Source organism: Ananas comosus, linkage group 24 (assembly GCF_001540865.1).
Source record: "Ananas comosus cultivar F153 linkage group 24, ASM154086v1, whole genome shotgun sequence".
In the NCBI taxonomy this organism is placed as follows: domain Eukaryota; kingdom Viridiplantae; phylum Streptophyta; class Magnoliopsida; order Poales; family Bromeliaceae; genus Ananas; species Ananas comosus.
This window is the reverse complement of record NC_033644.1, coordinates 2,030,723-2,048,238: the sequence shown is the minus strand read 5'-3', so window position 1 is coordinate 2,048,238 and position 17,516 is coordinate 2,030,723. Positions and strand designations below refer to the sequence as shown.

Here is a 17,516-nt window from a genome sequence, read left to right as displayed (position 1 = left end):
TTGCTTCCAACAATTTTCCTATTAAAAATTCAAATATATTTCAAGTTAAACAAATATCCACCAAATAATATAAAATTACGTATCAAATAATGTAAAAATTTGTAGGATTTCTTACCGGCTAAGACATTATTTGATGCACTATCAGTCACAATTTGAATGACATTGACCTCCTCAATACACTCTACCATACTATCCAATAGCTTAAACATCTCTTCACCAGTTTTCGTGTAATTGAAGGTATCAATAGATTCAATGAACACAATGCCCATCAGAGAATTTACAAAAAAGTTTATAAAAGTCTTTTCCCTCCTGCCCTTCCATCCATCGCACATTAGAGTACATCCAGTCTTTGCCCATTCCTCCATATGGCTTTCCAATGAATTCTTCGTTTCTTGAACCTCTTTTTGAAGAAAAGGAACCTGTAATTCATGCATAAAAGGTGGTTTCATGCCAGGGCCGTATTGTCCAATGGATTCGATCGCCACAGTAAAGCTATCATAAGTAGTAGAATTGAAGGGTACTCCAACATCATAAAACCATTTTGCTAGATCTCTGCAAGCTTTTTCTCTCAACTCCTTACAAACTTCGTTGATAGTAGTTTGCTTCATTTTTCCATCCTTTCTACCTTGAACTACCTTCTCTGCATTAGAATTGAAATACAAATCCAATGGTCCTTTTTGTCTTAGTTTTTTTTTGCTCTGATACTACTACCAACACTACAGCCACTACTTTTGCTTTGCATTTTTTTTCCTCCAGAGTTCAATTTCTCAGCATTATTTTCCTCGTCATCGTCATTGAAGTTATTTACATCTTCAAAATCAGGTATGAACTCATTTTGCTCATTCTCCGATATTTTTTTAATCATAAAGTCTTTGATTTCCTCCCTCGCATGTGATGGACATCTAGAGCACGCATTTGCGTTTCGAAAGCCTCCAACAATATGTTGTTTTGCTCGATAAATTCCTCCTTTTGTTACTTTTTGACAAAAATTATATGTAAGATCATTTTTATTTTTTTGATCTATTAAATGTACATACTTCCATACAGGGTCACTTTTGGATGCTTCCGAATCCCTTCAAGAAATTCAACAACAAGCTGGAACTCCACAAATATGGAAAAGAAATCTAAAAAATAAGCAATGTTTCAAGCTTTCAGCAAAATTTCTAATTCAGCAAAAGTACAATTTTTACTAGTCTTTTTCCAAGTTGAAACGGTGACTTAAAATTTTTTAATCACTTATTCACTTATCAGACGAAAATAATGTTAAAAAAAAAAACTAAGCAAAGAGAGGTGTTGAAAGTATTTACTGTTTACCAAAAAATAAGTGTCTACTGTTCACCAACAAAAAGAAAAAATAGAGAACATAGAGTGTCTTCTGTTTACAAAAAAGGAAAAAATTAGAGAAAATAGAGAGAGAGAGAGAGAGAGTCTTTACTATTTACAAAAAAAAAAACAGAAAATAGTGTTTACAAAAAAAAAATAGAGAAAACAAAGAGTGTTTACTGTTTACACAATAAAGAAAAAAAGAATAGAAAACAGAGAAATAGTGTATTTACTGTTCACAAAAAAAAAAAGAGAAAGGGCTCTCTGTTTAGTGTTTACAAGTAAAAAAAAAAAAACTTGTGAGGTAGAGTGAGAGAGGAAGAGAAATTAAAAAACAGTAAAGTGTCGGATCGTTGGCGCTAACCATTAATCCCAAAAGCTCGAGCTGTTAGAAATACGCAACCAATTCACTTAAAGCGTACAGAAACAACGCCCACGGGTCTCGATTGTGACTCGGCCCACCTGGCCTCACGCCACTTCGAACATGACTCGGCCCAACCCAACCTCACGCTATTTCGAACATGACTCGGCCCACATGGCCTCCCGCCACAGGGCAGAATGCTGGCCCATTTAAGCCAACAATCCCCCCTCCAGCACCTGCACACATTTGCAGCATGCAGGAATCGAACCCGTGACCTCTGTCTCTGATACCACTTGTCGGATCGTTGGCGCTAACCATTAATCCCAAAAGCTCAAGCTGTTAGAAATACGCAACCAATTCACTTAAAGCGTACAGAAACAGCGCCCACGGGTCTCGATTGTGACTCGGCCCAACTGGCCTCACGCCACTTCGAACATGACTCGGCCCAACCCAACCTCACGCCATTTTGAACATGACTCGGCCCACATGGCCTCCCGCCACAGGGCAGGATGCTGGCCCATTTAAGCCAACATGAAGGACGGGAAGAGATCGCACCTGAGCGGAGTCTCAATGTGAGTCGACGTGATGTGCAGTGGCAGCGCGATGGGTTGAAACTCAGAGAGTGAGCGAGAAAAAGAGAGAGTGGCGATGCATGCTTACTCAAGCCGTCAGGCGCAGCACCAAAGCCGTGGAGAGCCAGCAAAAAAAAGAGAGATTCTTGCTCGAGCGGAGGCTGTAGAGCCGTAGAGAGCCAGCGCCCAAAAAGGAGAGAGAGAGATAATGGCGTGATGGTTGCTCCAGCGAGAAGGAGAGAGAGAGAGATAGCCAGCCCTAAGCAAGAAGTCCGATCAATTTTTAGGGCTTCTCATGTTTTTTTTTTTTTCTTTTTTACACTTAAACGGGTTAGTTGGATGTTGGTCCAAATTTCAAACCCATCAGCCTTCCTTTTTTGCTTCGGGCGCACCTTGCACCTCAGCATAGGCGTGTGCCTAGGCGCAAGAGGCGGGCACCTTGGCAAGGTTGCCCGCTTAGGGGCTGCCTAGGCGCGAGTGACCTCGCCTAGCACCTACGCGCCTCAGGCGCACTTTTTAAATCACTGCCAGTGACTGATCGAGATAAAGCGATGGTGAATAGTTAGCATCTTCTATCTTTTTTGTGTGTAGTTGGATCACCTATCAGTGTATATAGCAATCTGTACTGTATTTTGAAGTTTAGAGTTGTCAAAGATGTTGAAATTTTGTGGATTGGTGTGGTGATGATTATATATCTACAGTATTGCTATAGTATATAGTTTTTATTCTACTTTAATACCTATTGTTGTTGAATTTTAGTAATTTTTTTGGATAGGTTTTATTGACGTTTCATATGTATAAGACGTATTCTTATGCATGCGATAGGTCTGTTGATGTAATCCGAGCTTTTGCTATAATTCGGGGTGTGAAAATTTTATTCATAATATTATTTTTTAGCACAAAAAGATTTATAAGTATTGCCGCAATGCTTTTATTATTTCATAATCATTTTGTTAATATTAATTACTTTTATTTAATGAAATATAATTCTCAATAGTTAATTACAAAATTTCAAAAGTTTAAAGATTAAATATAAAATTTTTAAAGTTTAAGCGACTATAAATAGTTAATGTATTGGTCACGGAATTTTCGAGCCTCGGCTACCTTTTCTATTTTTCGTTTCTACGGAAACGAACACAAATGAGTAGGAACTATCTTTTAAAAGTAACGCCACTTAAATTAAAATACATTTTTCTTGTTAATTATTGCAAGTTAAAAGCATGTGCACTATGGTTAAATGAATATAATCTTATCTGAGTATTCTCATAAATCATCAAGTTTGCATCGGATTTTGTAGAGGCTTAAAACTGGTCTTATAATTGTATAGATTTTATGAAGGCTTAAACTGATCTTATAATTGCATAGTACGTACATATTTTATTTGATATATACGCATTGCATTGGGAACATAACACATTTATTCCTTCCGTTGATCTTGCGAGCGTGTGGGAATATTGCATTGGGCATCATGAGTTCATGAGTTATTCAATTGAAATATTTAAGTACAATCGAGTATGCATATATGAGAGTTTGTACATGAGGTCCGTTGAGCACAGTCTAGTTGGAACATTATATTGTGAATGTTTTCATAATAAACAGTAGATAGATCGAGTTTTTTCCAATTGGTTACTGATTATATGTATGGACTGGGTAGAGATCTGAGGACATCTGTGTCAGACAGAGACCTAAGAATTTATGACTGAGTCGAAGACTCGAGATAGAGTGCTTTATAGTGATGTGTGATCATGTGAGTTAGGAGAAAACAGTATATATAGTACTTACCAAGTGACAGTGTTGTTGTCATAAGCTGTGGAGTGGAGATTGAGTTTGGGACATGGTGAGTCAATATACGTCGAGTTTGTAAGCCGGAACGTGACCTAATACTGTCAAGCATGACAGGATTAGATTGGATTTTAACGTCTGTATGCCAGGGTATCCGAGTATGGGCAAGATGCCAAGGGGCTGGTGTGCATGATATAAGGATACAATGCTGGGCGACACACTATATTCAGATCAGTTGGGATGAACGGTGCGTCCAGCAAGGTGGTCGGTTGCTTGCGGGACCAAAGAGGCACGACCCAAATAGTATCAACGAGAATGAATAACGTACGACTGGGTGGTCGAGTATGTTGTGACGAGTTATTTGAGAGTGGCATGCGCTGTTTGGAGATTGACAATTTAGATTTGGAGATGGTTATGTTGGTTGGTTTGTGCGCATTACCAGAGATATGCTATATTTACAATTTGAAGTCAGTACGAAAGGTGTATATAGATGTCTCAGTACACTTAACACATACTAGGATTTCGATTAATTCATACCGTTACATGGACACATCTAGTGTACATTCATCAGTATCTTAGAAAAATATAATACGTGTATTATTACTGAATAATTGAATCGATTAATTATTATTAACTCTCTAAGGTGATATCCTAATCATCTTAGACGCGTATTGAGTTGTTTTGCATTAGTTAGTATGTTTGTGGGAGTAGAATGCACAGTGAGGTCTTACAGATTATAGATTTGATGCACATTAGTCTTAGATATATAGAGCATATATTATATTTATTCTCGTATATTTTTTTTATCGTACTTTCTATTAGATAAACATTGCTTTCATTTCTCCACCTTGTTGCGCCGCTCTTATTTTTCTCTTAGTAGTGGTTAGACAAGCCTTCATGCATGTACCTTCCAAAATAATACATGTTCGCAAAGTTCAACTTGGAAAGATGATTTGAATTTTACGAAGGTGCGGTGGTCACGAAATGAAAAAAAAAAGAAGAAGGGGACAACAAAAATTCTAATTCATTTGACCCCTATATAGCAATATTGGCTTAGTTTGTACTGTTACAAACAATAAGGCACACCTGCAAATTGGCAACATCAGTAAAACTATGCGGAAAACGAATTTAAGCAACCAGATTGAAGGAAAGAAAAATGGTAAACTTCGATTGACCCCTCTGTGATTTAGAACATTTCTACTTTACTATTCTGTAATACAAAAAGTTACACTTGACTATTTGTGATTTTATGTTGGTGTCACTATAAAATTTTACGGTTACATATGATAATAAAGTAATATTGTTTGCATACCTCGCAAAAAAAAAGTGCAGGTTATAGGGTATAAAATGCTATAGCATGTACTGCCCTGCCCCCGTGGTTAACGGAAAGCACCAATTTACTATGCTCTGTAATAGTAAATTCTCACGGTGAAACAATAATAAAACTATAGGATAACTAAATACAACTTTTTGAATCACAGTATGAAAATGCAAAAAATGCTAAATCACATGCAGAAATTGAAGTTTACGAAAAGAAAACAGACTTCTTTTTCAAATGACCCTATAAAATGTTCTAATTGGATAAATAACTTTATGAAAAAAAAATTTAGCAAACCAACCCTCTTTTTGCAATGTAACGGTCACAGTAAAATTTTCTTTTAAAGACGGTAAAGCTTCATAAAGGCGGTTAACGATTCACTGCCTTCTAAATTTTTCACAAAAACAGTAAATCATTCACCATATTTTTCTTAATATACATTTGATTTTTTTTTTATTTCTCATATATAATTCTAACAACCATATAAAAATTTGAACAAATCACATATAATCTTAACAACCTAAAAGATCCTAATAATCTATTCATACAATCCTAATAATCAAATAAAAATTCTAATAATCCACATACAATTCTAACAACGTCACTGTTTTTCTATTTTCTATACATAATCCTAACAACCATATAAAAATTTTAATTAATAAACCACATACAATCTTAACAACATAAAAAATCCTAATAAATAATCTTCAAAAAAAGGTGCATGATTTATCACTTTAGTAAGAAATTACAAAGACGGTGAATCGTTCACTGTCTTCTTAAAGACAGTGAATCGTTTACTGTCTTCTTAAAGACGGTGAACGATTTACTGTTTTTAAAAAATAATTCCACCCATGCACTGGCTTGGCAAAAGAAGGATTATTTTGCCAAATACTTTTTAATAGGATCATTTAACCAATTATAATATTGTGTGGGTTATTTGGAAAAAAAGTCCAAAGAAAACATTTACAGAAAAAATAAGTAATAGAAAAGTAACATAAAAACCAATAAAAAACAAAGAGGAATCAAAACGCCAGTTTGCTCATAAAACACTCCCATTTGAATACATATGAACTCATAGCATCCATTTGTGTGAGTCAGAGACCTAAGAGGCATTACAAATTTGAAGAAACAACTCGAGCATTTCTAATGAAAATAATGAAACTCAAAATCTATTAACAATCCCAGCACTATGAGGCCGATCGTGTTCTAAACTTTGGCATCAGCTCACTACAATATTGCGCGATTTAGTCTAACACTACAAGAGAAATGCGATGCTCACTCGGTTCTACAATCCTACAAAACATAGCCGAGGAGTCGATGGCGATTATGAATTTCTATTGACCCAGTTGGACGAAACCATTCATGAGCTGCAGGCCGTCTTGGCTCATCTGTTGTACTTCAGAAGGAGATAAGATTCTGATGCATCTTACACAGTTAATGAACTCCCTGCAGGAATACCAGAGTATGCATCTATGAGCATGTCAAGAGGTTACCGCATCCTAAAGCACAAAATAGGGTAGATGTACAGCATAATGAAACAACTGCGAACTTAAACTATATCATGTAAGAGGTGTTGCTACCCTGCTATGGTTCTACTATAAAGATAAAGAATCAGAGAGGAGCTGTACCAGTGGAATTACCGGTTAGCTGAATAAAAGATAACGAGAACAATTTGATTTCTTGCAACAGCTTTTACATGCAGTAAGGATACAATTATATAAATGTAGAAGTGTCTAATCAAAAACTCATTAGTAGATATACAATACATCATTTGCACCTATCAACTGAGAAAAATTAATTTTCTTCAAATATCTGTTACCGACTTATGACTGCCTTTGAGGCCATGGTGAGTCAAAGGGATAAACATTCTGCCTTAACTTGAAAAGTTGCTGTTCTGAACTGTTAATTCGCATGTATAATACTGAACATTACCAGTCTCAAGACATATTGTTGTCTTAAGATGCCACAAAGTACGCCACCAACATCTTTATCGGGTTAAAGTCGATACATTCACCTTGGCATGTATTTGAAGTAAATCGAGTAAAAATCACTAAGGGAATCCTGTTCCCTGACTAACTTGTTGAATAAATGAATGTAGTCCATGATTTTCATCTAATTATTAAATAATTATGAAGAGAAAATAAAACAACCCAAGTTCATAAAATCTATCTCAATTATTAGTGGAAAGGAATTACAGACTTGGTTTCGAGCAGTGAAACAGAAAGAAGAAATAGTGAGACTTACTCCCAAGGGTCATCTCCAACAAGAAGAACATCGTTTTCATAATCTACGTAAACAAGCTTCCACTCTGAACAGCTGCTATCATCCAGCTTCCCCTCAAGTCCAAACATGAAAGCAATTGCAGATTTTAATTCTCGGTAGTCCCTAAAGCGTGTCACATCTATTGATCTTCCAACTGATCCTAGCTTTTGAACCTGATTAGTGTAGAAAAAACAAGAACAAAAACATTTGTTCAATGAATAGAAAATACACATGCTAACGCAACATTCTACATAGTTAAGAACTTAAATTGTATTTGTTGAGAAGAGAGGTAAACCTTCGTGAATGTTCTCAAAGGCGGTTGGGAGACTTGCTTCTTGGTATCTCTACTCCAATCGTAATCAGATGCATCAATACTGCAAGACGAAATACCTCCGGAGTGGTCAAAATTTTCGTGTAGAGAAATGACTTGAGACTCTGCAAAGCTTGTTGAGGTAATCTGAGACTGCATTTCCTGCGAAACGAAGTCACAGGCAAGACTTTGGAAAGGAACATTAAATTTGGAATATTCCCCTAAGTCAAAGTCCTCTAAGGTTGTCGTAGCTTGAGCGGATGGACCGACAAGAAAGCCTCTGTCGCCGTCTTCAAAGTGGAGATTACTGAAAGTCTCGCTCTGATCGTTGCTCTTCTCCGATAAGCCCTTCCTTCCACATTTGTTAGATGCTTGAACAGCTACATTTTGATCCTCCGATGAAATAAAGCTTAGTGGATTTAGCTCTGGGCTGCCTAAGAATTCTTGAACAGAATTCGGCAGGCATTGGAGAGTATGCAAATCTGAAAGGTAGGGGGATTGAAAGGTTTCGTGGGGATCGAAAGCTCGTGGGTTTACTATTGAAGATATATCAGCAGAGGAATTTGTAATATTCTCTGAAGCGGACAAAAATAGAGCATCTGGCCTATCATCAGTTGTTAGGCTATGTTGGATGCCACTAAAATCTTGATAATAAGAAGGCTGGAACATCCAATCCGCATTATCCAAAAAATGCGACATGCATCCTTGAAGTGGCGGTTTGCTGACTGGGTCGCTGTTATCAGGTGAGCAACTTGATTCTTGATTTGTTGACATCACGACGGGATCAAGATGCTGTTTAATTTGCTGGAGATCACTGCATTTGTCATGTTGTAGCCCCTGGCTATCAATAATTTTGGAAAAAAAGTTCTCATGATTAAGTGGGTCGGAGGAGTTTTCACCATTACGACATTCTAAATGGTCTGTCAGAGATTGATCAGACAGTTGTCTCTTCATAGAATGATACTCCTCATCTTGATTTTCGGCTGGAACTGAAGCTTCATTTTTTTCATTTCGATCCACGCAATTTAGACCTGAATTAGATTCTTCCTCACATTGTTCTTGGGAAGCCACATGCACCCCTGATGCGCAAACTAAATCAGCACCTCGAGGCAAACGACAACTTTGGGAGCTACGATTTTCTAAATGGGCATTTTGCAGTGGAAGATGAAGTTCCTTCTGCATTTCCAAATTTCCAAGTACATCCTTCTGCTTGAGTGGATATTGAATTGCACTAGATGTTGGTAAAATAGCAGGATAAGATCTCGAGATGAAATTGCACTTGATGTCGTGTACTGTGCTACCATATAATGGCTGCAGGCACTCGAGCTGGCCGCTTACGTTAGAATTCTGAAAGTGATTTAGAAACTTCATAGCTAAACCAGAGACTAAATGATCAACACTGCCATACATATTCTCTACACTCCTTGATGTCATGTTCTGAAATCCAATGGACTCTGTCCCAGGCACTGCAAATTAAATTATGTACAAGCAAGATTATATAATAAAATGTTTAAAGTAGATTTCACTTAATGCTAATTGAGTATGTATCGAAGCAATAGTATGTCACAATTGACATGCACAATGAATATAACTGGGAATTTACATGGACAGTCAACATTATAATAGATGGGCTCACTATAGTAACTGGTGCTTCAGTATTTTCATTTACGATATTTGCCTCCTCCTGGTGATTTTATCACTCTACATTTCAAACTGATACAACTTAACTTTGACAAACAGGTTGTCAAGTTTGTTGGCTATTTATTATTGGGCTAAAATAGATCCAACATCCTGCCCCGTGACAATAGGCCCAGAAGACTAATAAGTTGAGTGGGGATGTGATCCATAAGAGATCTAACAGCAAGAGGCCCCCCCAACGTCCAAGTGGGTTGAGCCAGATCGAAACCCGCGAGTGCTGTGGCAGAGCCCTTAAGCGCGATGGGTGCGCCATTCCTATTAGCACGTGCTTTTGGGATAGTTGGTTAGCGCTTACGATCCATAAGTGGTATCAGAGCCAGTGGCGCGGGTTCGATTCCCACATGCTGCATTAACAGTGCAGTAGTTGGGGGAGGGGATTGTTGGCTATTTATTATTGTGCTAAAATAGGTCCAAACTTCCTGCCCCGTGACAATAGGCCCAAGAGACTAATAAGTTGAGTGGGGATGTGATCCATAAGAGACCTAATGGTAAGAGGCCCAACAATAGACCCAACGTCCAGGTGCGTTGAGCCAGGTCGAAGCCCGCGAGAGCTGTGGCTGAGCCCTTAAGCGCGATGGGTGCGCCCTTCCTATTAGCACGTGCTTTTGGAATTGTTGGTTAGCGCTTACGATCCATAAGTGGTATCAGAGCCAGTGGCGCGGTTTCGATTCCCACATGCTGCATTAACAGTGCAGTAGTTGAGGAAGGGGATTGTTGGCTATTTATTATTGTGCTAAAATAGGTCCAAACTTCCTGCCCCGTGACAGTAGGCCCAAGAGACTAATAAGTTGAGTTTGATGAGCCTAATAAGTTGAGTGGGGATGTGATCCATAAGAGACCTAATGGCAAGAGCCCCAACAATAGACCCAACGTCCAGGTGCGTTGAGCTAGGTCGAAGCCCACGAGAGCTGTGGCTAAGCCCTTAAGCGCGATGGGTGCGCCCTTCCTATTAGCACGTGCTTTTGGGATAGTTGGTTAGCACTTACGATCCACAAAGTTGACTACATGGACCTACATAGTGTGGAACCAAAATTTTAAATCAATGCTTAAACCAGCAAAAAAGAGCAAAACATTATTTAATGGAGATAATATATATGAGGTCCTTAAAAATCACAATTTGAACAAAGGATTTAAGTGCCGTGGCACAAGGTCGTGTCGGAAACTTGCTGGCACGGTACGACACGGTGGGTGCTGGGCCGTGCCGATGCGTGCCGGTAAAAAAAATTCATGTGTGCCAACACATAATAACATTAAATATTTATTTTCTTTAGCAAGAAAATATTCTAACTGTTTATTATGTATTTTTATCAAATCTTTTGAACTTCATTGAGAAAATTACTTGATAATTTAAAGAATAGAGGGTTTTGAGTTGTGCCATCGGCACGGAGGCTGTATCGTGCCAATATCTTGTTGGCACGATACGGCACGATAGATACGGCCCGTGTCGATGAATACTTAAATCCTTGATTTGAACCAAATATACTAAAAAATTAAATAGGACCAAGTTATTTTCTCTTAAGAAGGATCTCAATATGTGCCCTACGATGTCGACAAGTAGGTCAACACACATTTTATTAATAATCAACAGTGTACATTATTTTGTGACGGTGTCATTTATTAGTAGTATTAAATACTAATATTCAAATATTTACTATGATTTGACCTAGAAAATATAAGAAAGTTTCTTTTATCTTACTTCAAACATTGGCCGAAATCCACTACTAGTTCTTTGATTACTAAGATGAGATGATCTGTACATATGTTTGATTCGTTTGCTTCGGCTCCTGATATCTAAGTTTAACAAGTTTATGATATCTAGCATTATAAGTTTTGACGTAAACTGAGGAAAAGATAATATACGGATGTAAAGCATACTAGAACATCCAGGAAGGCATTGGCGCTTTGGATTCACTGATGGAGAAGGAAAAACAAAAAGGCTCTCCGGCATTTCAATTTCAAATAGGCTAACCCTTTCTGGTCTCTCTCCACAGCCATATTCGTCCCATTCTACCTAATTAAGAAACGAAGTTCATTAAAATATTGTTGTCATTATCTTCTGGCACTAACAATGATTGTCCTGCCAAAATTTTCACCTGTAAATTGCGCCACTTCGAATTAGGCCATCTTAAGGGGTCGTAGTCATTGATTCCCACTATCGTGCCCATGTATCTGCATAAAGATACCAAAAGAAGTCACGAAAGATTAATCAATAAACTGATCAAAATACTGGAATAAGAATAACATTGTATGCGTATGAGCAAGATCGCACTATAAACTACAACAACATGAAACAAAAGCAACAAGTTTAAATAACAGTATGTGCAGAATCATATCAATGTATTGATAGAAGCGATGTGCAGATAGTGATGGTAGAACCTTTGTTACCTTCTTTTGGTAGACTCTTCTGTCTCAAACATCATTCCAAATCTCATCCCAACTGATACCTGCGTATATGCAGCTTTATTGTACTTTGCTAATGGTATTATAAAATCCGAAGGGCATGCCCTATACAGAAAAGGAGAGACATATAATTAGCATCAATGGAGTTCATAATAATAATATTCATTAAAAGACAATCGTACGAAAATTACAAAACTAAAACACCTTGGGTTATAGTAAACCGTGAACGGGCTGCGGTTGGCTGCAGCATGGGCTGCAGCAGCCAGGACACCTATGTGCATGCTATCAGTGGACAGTACGGATGAAGGCAATGCACTTTGTTGACGATTTGCGCGTCTTACACCCAACAGTAGCTGGGACTTCTCATCCCTGTATACACTAACTTTTATTAGACTAACTGTTATTATTATAGTGGGTAACTACTAGTATGGATTAAATTATGTATTGATTAAATGATTTCAAAACAATTCCTGGCTTGTTGCCAAGAAGTCAGTGTAAAGTTGTACTTGATGTTAATGAAAAAAAAAAAAAAAAAAAAAAAAAAAAAAAAAAAAAAATCCACGAGGGTTCAACTAATCTGATAATAGGTATAGATGAACCTTATAAACAAGACAGCATCCCCAGCTTTTAGTCGTTTTGTACCAACGAAGAGGCTCCACCCAGTCGTCAGAAGATGTCGCTTTGGCTGTCCTGCAAAGAACAGGGATTTTCAATATTTTCCCCCCCTCCATTCTCTTGAAGAAGTCATCTAACATGAGCTCAGCTGTAAGTGGCAAAAATTGTAGTCTCTCTAGAAATGAAATCAGTAACTGTTGATTGTTAAAATTTAATTACTATGCATGCACATCCTACAGAAATTATACCATGATAGGTTTATCAATACAAACAACATGATTGTAAGAGAAAACAAATAGTTTCCACGTAGAATATCAGAAACCAAAGCATGTAAATTACTCCTACCACGATAAATGTGCCGAAATGTCCACAAGTTATCGTGCAAATCTCGGACGGTGAGCTCCTGATTTGGGGGTTGGACAGAATAATCCTAGGAAAAACAGACAAACACTCATTAATGGGTGTTGCCCTCATCAATTATTCCAATCTACTCACAGAGAATTCCTTACCAGTTGGGGGAAAAGCTTTTCTGCAGCTCTTCGAGGCACTGAGAAGCCACCATGTGTGCTCGTATCGCTTGCAGTTAAATTCTTGCAGAAGAAATCAGTTGGATGCTTACTTCTTGTAAGCCCAAGATCTGGGATAGGAAGAATATCGCTTTCCTGAAAATAGGAAAGAGAAGATATATGTAACCAGCCAAGGACAATGTCTCATAACAGAAAAACAATCAAGTAACAGCTCAGTTGCTGCAACGGTCATTTTTTACTTAAACTGTTTCAAAAGTGTGAATCAAGAGTAATATTGGCAAAATTTCCAAGTGAATCCAAATTAATAGACCTAGCGAAAAGAATAACGGACGGGAAAGAAGACATCTAGGCACCAGGAGGGATGTTACAAGAAGCTACTGAATGATAAAATTGATATCTGTTACACTAAGAATGCTAGCAAAGAGAGTCAATACAATTACGAGAAAGTATAACAGAATGTAAAATAGCAAACTTTACAAAGGTTTACAGTAAAATTGAAAGAAAATTATGAACAAAGAAAGAAGAATGAGATATAAATCATTTCGGCAAGATAGGTAAGAGAGAGCATAGAGAGTTAAACTATATTAGGTGTATTTAAAAAATGATGACCAGAAGATTTTTGCCATCGATAATGAGATTAAGGAAGAGGTTATTACATGATAATTTTTTCCACTAATAGCAATATAGGGAACTAATAAGAAAAAAAAATCTTACATGTAAATGATTTAGCATAGTGGAAGTTCATGCTTAAATCGGCCATGAAAGAAAAAAGAATGGAAATTATTAGGAATGCTCAAAGGAACTAGGAATTAAGTAGATGAACAATCTTTTTACGTGGATTCTTTGGATTTAACAAACTTTTTTAAAAAAACTAAGTACATTAGAACCTATTTACTTAAAAACAAGAGTAATATATAAAGCCATGGCAATTATTTGAGAATAAAGTTTGTGAAATTTTCAGAAAAGATAATTTGGAATAAAGTTCATAAACCATATTGTGAGACTTTTGAAATAAGATTAGATCAGCACAACGGGCATTATAAGTTTAGACAAGTTATGACACCAAAAAAATACATAAGTTGAAAATACCTTGTTTTGCTGCATATTCTTGATGATTTCTCAAGATTCTTAGACCATTTTCAACAATTATTATAGGTTAGGACTCCCGAACCAAAAAACCAATATTAATTCCTAAGTAGGTCCAACTCAGTCCTTTATAGAACTCCTACGCCTTAAATATATAATAATCTAAAGTATTGATTAGTATACTTGGGTCCCGTCTTATCGCCTACCATTGACCCCTTTCTCCTCTTTTTTTTCCCACTATGCCATCGTATGTTACACGAACAAGGGCGCGCAACAAAAACATGCCACAGTAACAATGAGCCAATGTGTATATACAACTACTAGAGAAGAATAAATAACTGGCATGCTGCTCTAGCACCTGTGCTATAAACAAAATAAGCCAACATGTGTAAAATACAATTCAGAAAATATTTCATTTCCTTACAGAGTTCACTGGCTGAAGGGTCATCTGGGCATAAATCTCGTCGGTATCCTTGTCAGCCTGGATACATTAGTAAAATAAAAATTAAGGTATACAAATTAAACTAAAGAATGAGCATCGGGAAAAAAAAAAACAATCACATGACATAATTATATCCGTAAACAACTATAAAAATTATACAGAATTACGCTCACATGCAGCGTGACATTGTGAACTTGACACATCAACTGAGACGGGAGATTCGGGTAGTTAGGAATGTGCGAATTTGCAGTCCTTCTAGTTGTAGCTGTCACCTGCTAGGATTAGATAATAAGATACATCACCATCAACTTTGAGGGGCTACGTATATAGGCGTTAAGCGAAGATCAAAACCTGTTCACTATGTCCCTGGGGAAAATAATACACAAGGCTTCCTGGCGGCGGCAGCGACACAAGTGGGCCAGCGCAGGCATGCCAAAGCTCAGAGTGTATCACATTCTTTGCACCTAAATAATAAGCAGAGCAGTCTTCTCACACCCATCAAAGAAACAACTAAAATGCAGAAGCAAGTAAGTGCTCCTCGGCATGGGCCGTGTCCACCGTGCCGTAACGTGCCAACAAGACATTGGCACGATACAGCCTCCATGCCGATAACACAGCTCAAGACCCTCTATTCTTTAAATTAGTAAGTAATTTTTTGAATAAAGTTCAAAAAACCTGATAAAAATATATAATATTTTTTTGTGACCAGCACGAATCGTGTCGTACCATGCCAGCAAGTTTTTAGCACCACTCTATGCCGCGGCAATTAAATTCTTGTGCAGAAAGTGAGGTCCATACGAATATTTATAGGTGTTACGACCATCTGTAGACCAGGTTTCGTATCAAAGCCAATCTTAAGCCTTCTATAGCAAGAGGTCATAAGTTCAATTTGCCACATCTTCCATTTAATACGTAAAATTTAACGCGCGCACATTAGCATTGGCAGAGTCATTTTTACTATTTCTAAGCCATCGCTTCCTACTACTGTATCAAATTTTAGACGAAAATACGCAAAATGCGAGAGCACACTAACAATAGAAAGGGTCTTACAACAAGCTCTAACCTGTCTTACACTGCGCTTCTGCGAGAAGCTTCATTTCGTCGAGCACCGGAGCTGCACTGCTCAAACAAGCGCTCTTCCCCTGCTCCAGAGTGGAACACATTTCCCCTCCCAATTGCCTAAAAACGTGCTACAAACTCTCTCCTCCACACACCCAAAAGTCGCTAAAAACATCACCGATCAAAATCCCATCTTTAGCCTAAAAATCTCATCTTTCACCCTAAAAACCCCTCTTCCAAACCACAGCCCACACATAATGTCTCTCTCTCTCTCTCTCTCACCTCGCTGTTGCTTCGGTCAACAGCAGAAGCAGGGGATTTTGGAAGCAGGGAACGACGCGGACAAAACACGTACAAAACCCACCACCAACACCACCACCAACAGCAGCAGCAGCAGCAGCAGCAGGAGGGAGCCCAAGAAGCTGCTTTTGCGAGAAGCAAAAAAGCCAAAAACCCCACAAATTCGCGAGCAAAAGCTGCGGAAACCCGAAGCGGTGCGGGGAGGGTGGGGAGGGGAAGGACCAGCTGCTGGGAGAAAAGTGGGCAAGATTTTTGGCTCCCCGAAGCACGCGAACACAAACACAAAGCAGCAAGAGAGAGAGAAAGTAGAGAGAGAGAGGAAAAGGGTTTCATGATGATGTGAGTGGTCGAATTCTCAGGGACGAGCGCGCGCGCTTTTTTTTGTTGCATAAAGATGCCGACCTTTCAATGGCGTAACTAATTAATTCTTTCTCACATGATAATAATAATAATTGTTATTATTATTATTTTGGGTTATGGGGGTTTAGGGGAGGATGTTTTAGTGGTGATGGTGTTTTGAGGAGGGAAATTTGGTGAGGTTAAGGGGGGGTGGGTTGGTGGGGAGGAGTGCTGGCAGCTTTAGAGCAGGGAAAGACTAGCATGGCACGAAAGCAGACTGTCCCTGCAGGAGAGGGGAGAGAGAATTCAAATAAAGTGAAGAGATGGAGAAAGACAGAAAATTCTTCATGCAGAATTGCAGATACGGTTTCATGCACCCAAGTGCCCCCTTTTTTTTTCTTTTTTTTTTCCCCCTTAAATCCTATGAAGCATCCTCAGTATCACAACTTTTGAAAGGCTAAAAATACATAAAAATTTCTGTAAATAATTATTTTTTTTGTTTTTTTTATTTTGGTAATTTGCATAAAAAATTTATTGGTTTTGCGATTTTGTAAAAGCAAAACATTATTTTGGATTTGCAGATTCGGATCTAATTTTCAATAAAAAGACTAAAATATTCTTATTCCTTTCTCTCTTTTTTTTTCCTTCGTTTTTTTTTTTTTCTCTCCAACCCTCATGTCCTCCTCCTCCGCTTCTGCGGCCCTCGGAGACAGTAATGAGGGCAGCGCCACCTCCTCTTCCTCCATCTCCTCTTCCATCGGTGCTAGTGTTCCTTGGCGACAATAACGAAGGCGGGGCCGTCTCCTCTTCCTCCGCCTCTGTCACATCCCGGGCCCAAGTGGAAGCTTATCCGGCACGTGTACAGACCCGTTGTGCGCACAAGGCACCCCTGGTGCACACAATGCGTCTATCACAAAACATATAACAGAGAAGGAATGAGAGAGATAATAAGGAAATAAACCTATCATGGTAATCAGAGCATAAGTACTAACAAAACACTAAAGCAACAATCCAATAGAGGAAATAACGAGTTACTACAACAAAAGGGTACAACTATTATAAGATATACATAAGTTGATAAAAGAAGAAATACATCTCAGAACATATGGTAGTTTCTATACA

At 38.0% G+C, this 17,516-nt stretch overlaps 1 protein-coding gene across 1 annotated transcript; it reads right to left on the bottom strand.

Moving 5' to 3' along the window:
- LOC109728524 (auxin response factor 11) lies at positions 6,377-16,751 on the bottom strand. The gene is made up of 14 exons (XM_020258941.1): positions 15,760-16,751; positions 15,048-15,160; positions 14,870-14,968; positions 14,679-14,735; positions 13,151-13,303; positions 12,987-13,071; positions 12,626-12,716; positions 12,231-12,395; positions 12,012-12,131; positions 11,720-11,795; positions 11,502-11,637; positions 7,914-9,394; positions 7,601-7,791; positions 6,377-6,802 (listed from the first exon to the last, which is right to left on the bottom strand). Exons 1-14 carry the CDS (start codon positions 15,857-15,859, stop codon positions 6,691-6,693), a joined length of 2,979 nt encoding a protein of 992 aa, XP_020114530.1. The 5' UTR covers positions 15,860-16,751; the 3' UTR covers positions 6,377-6,690.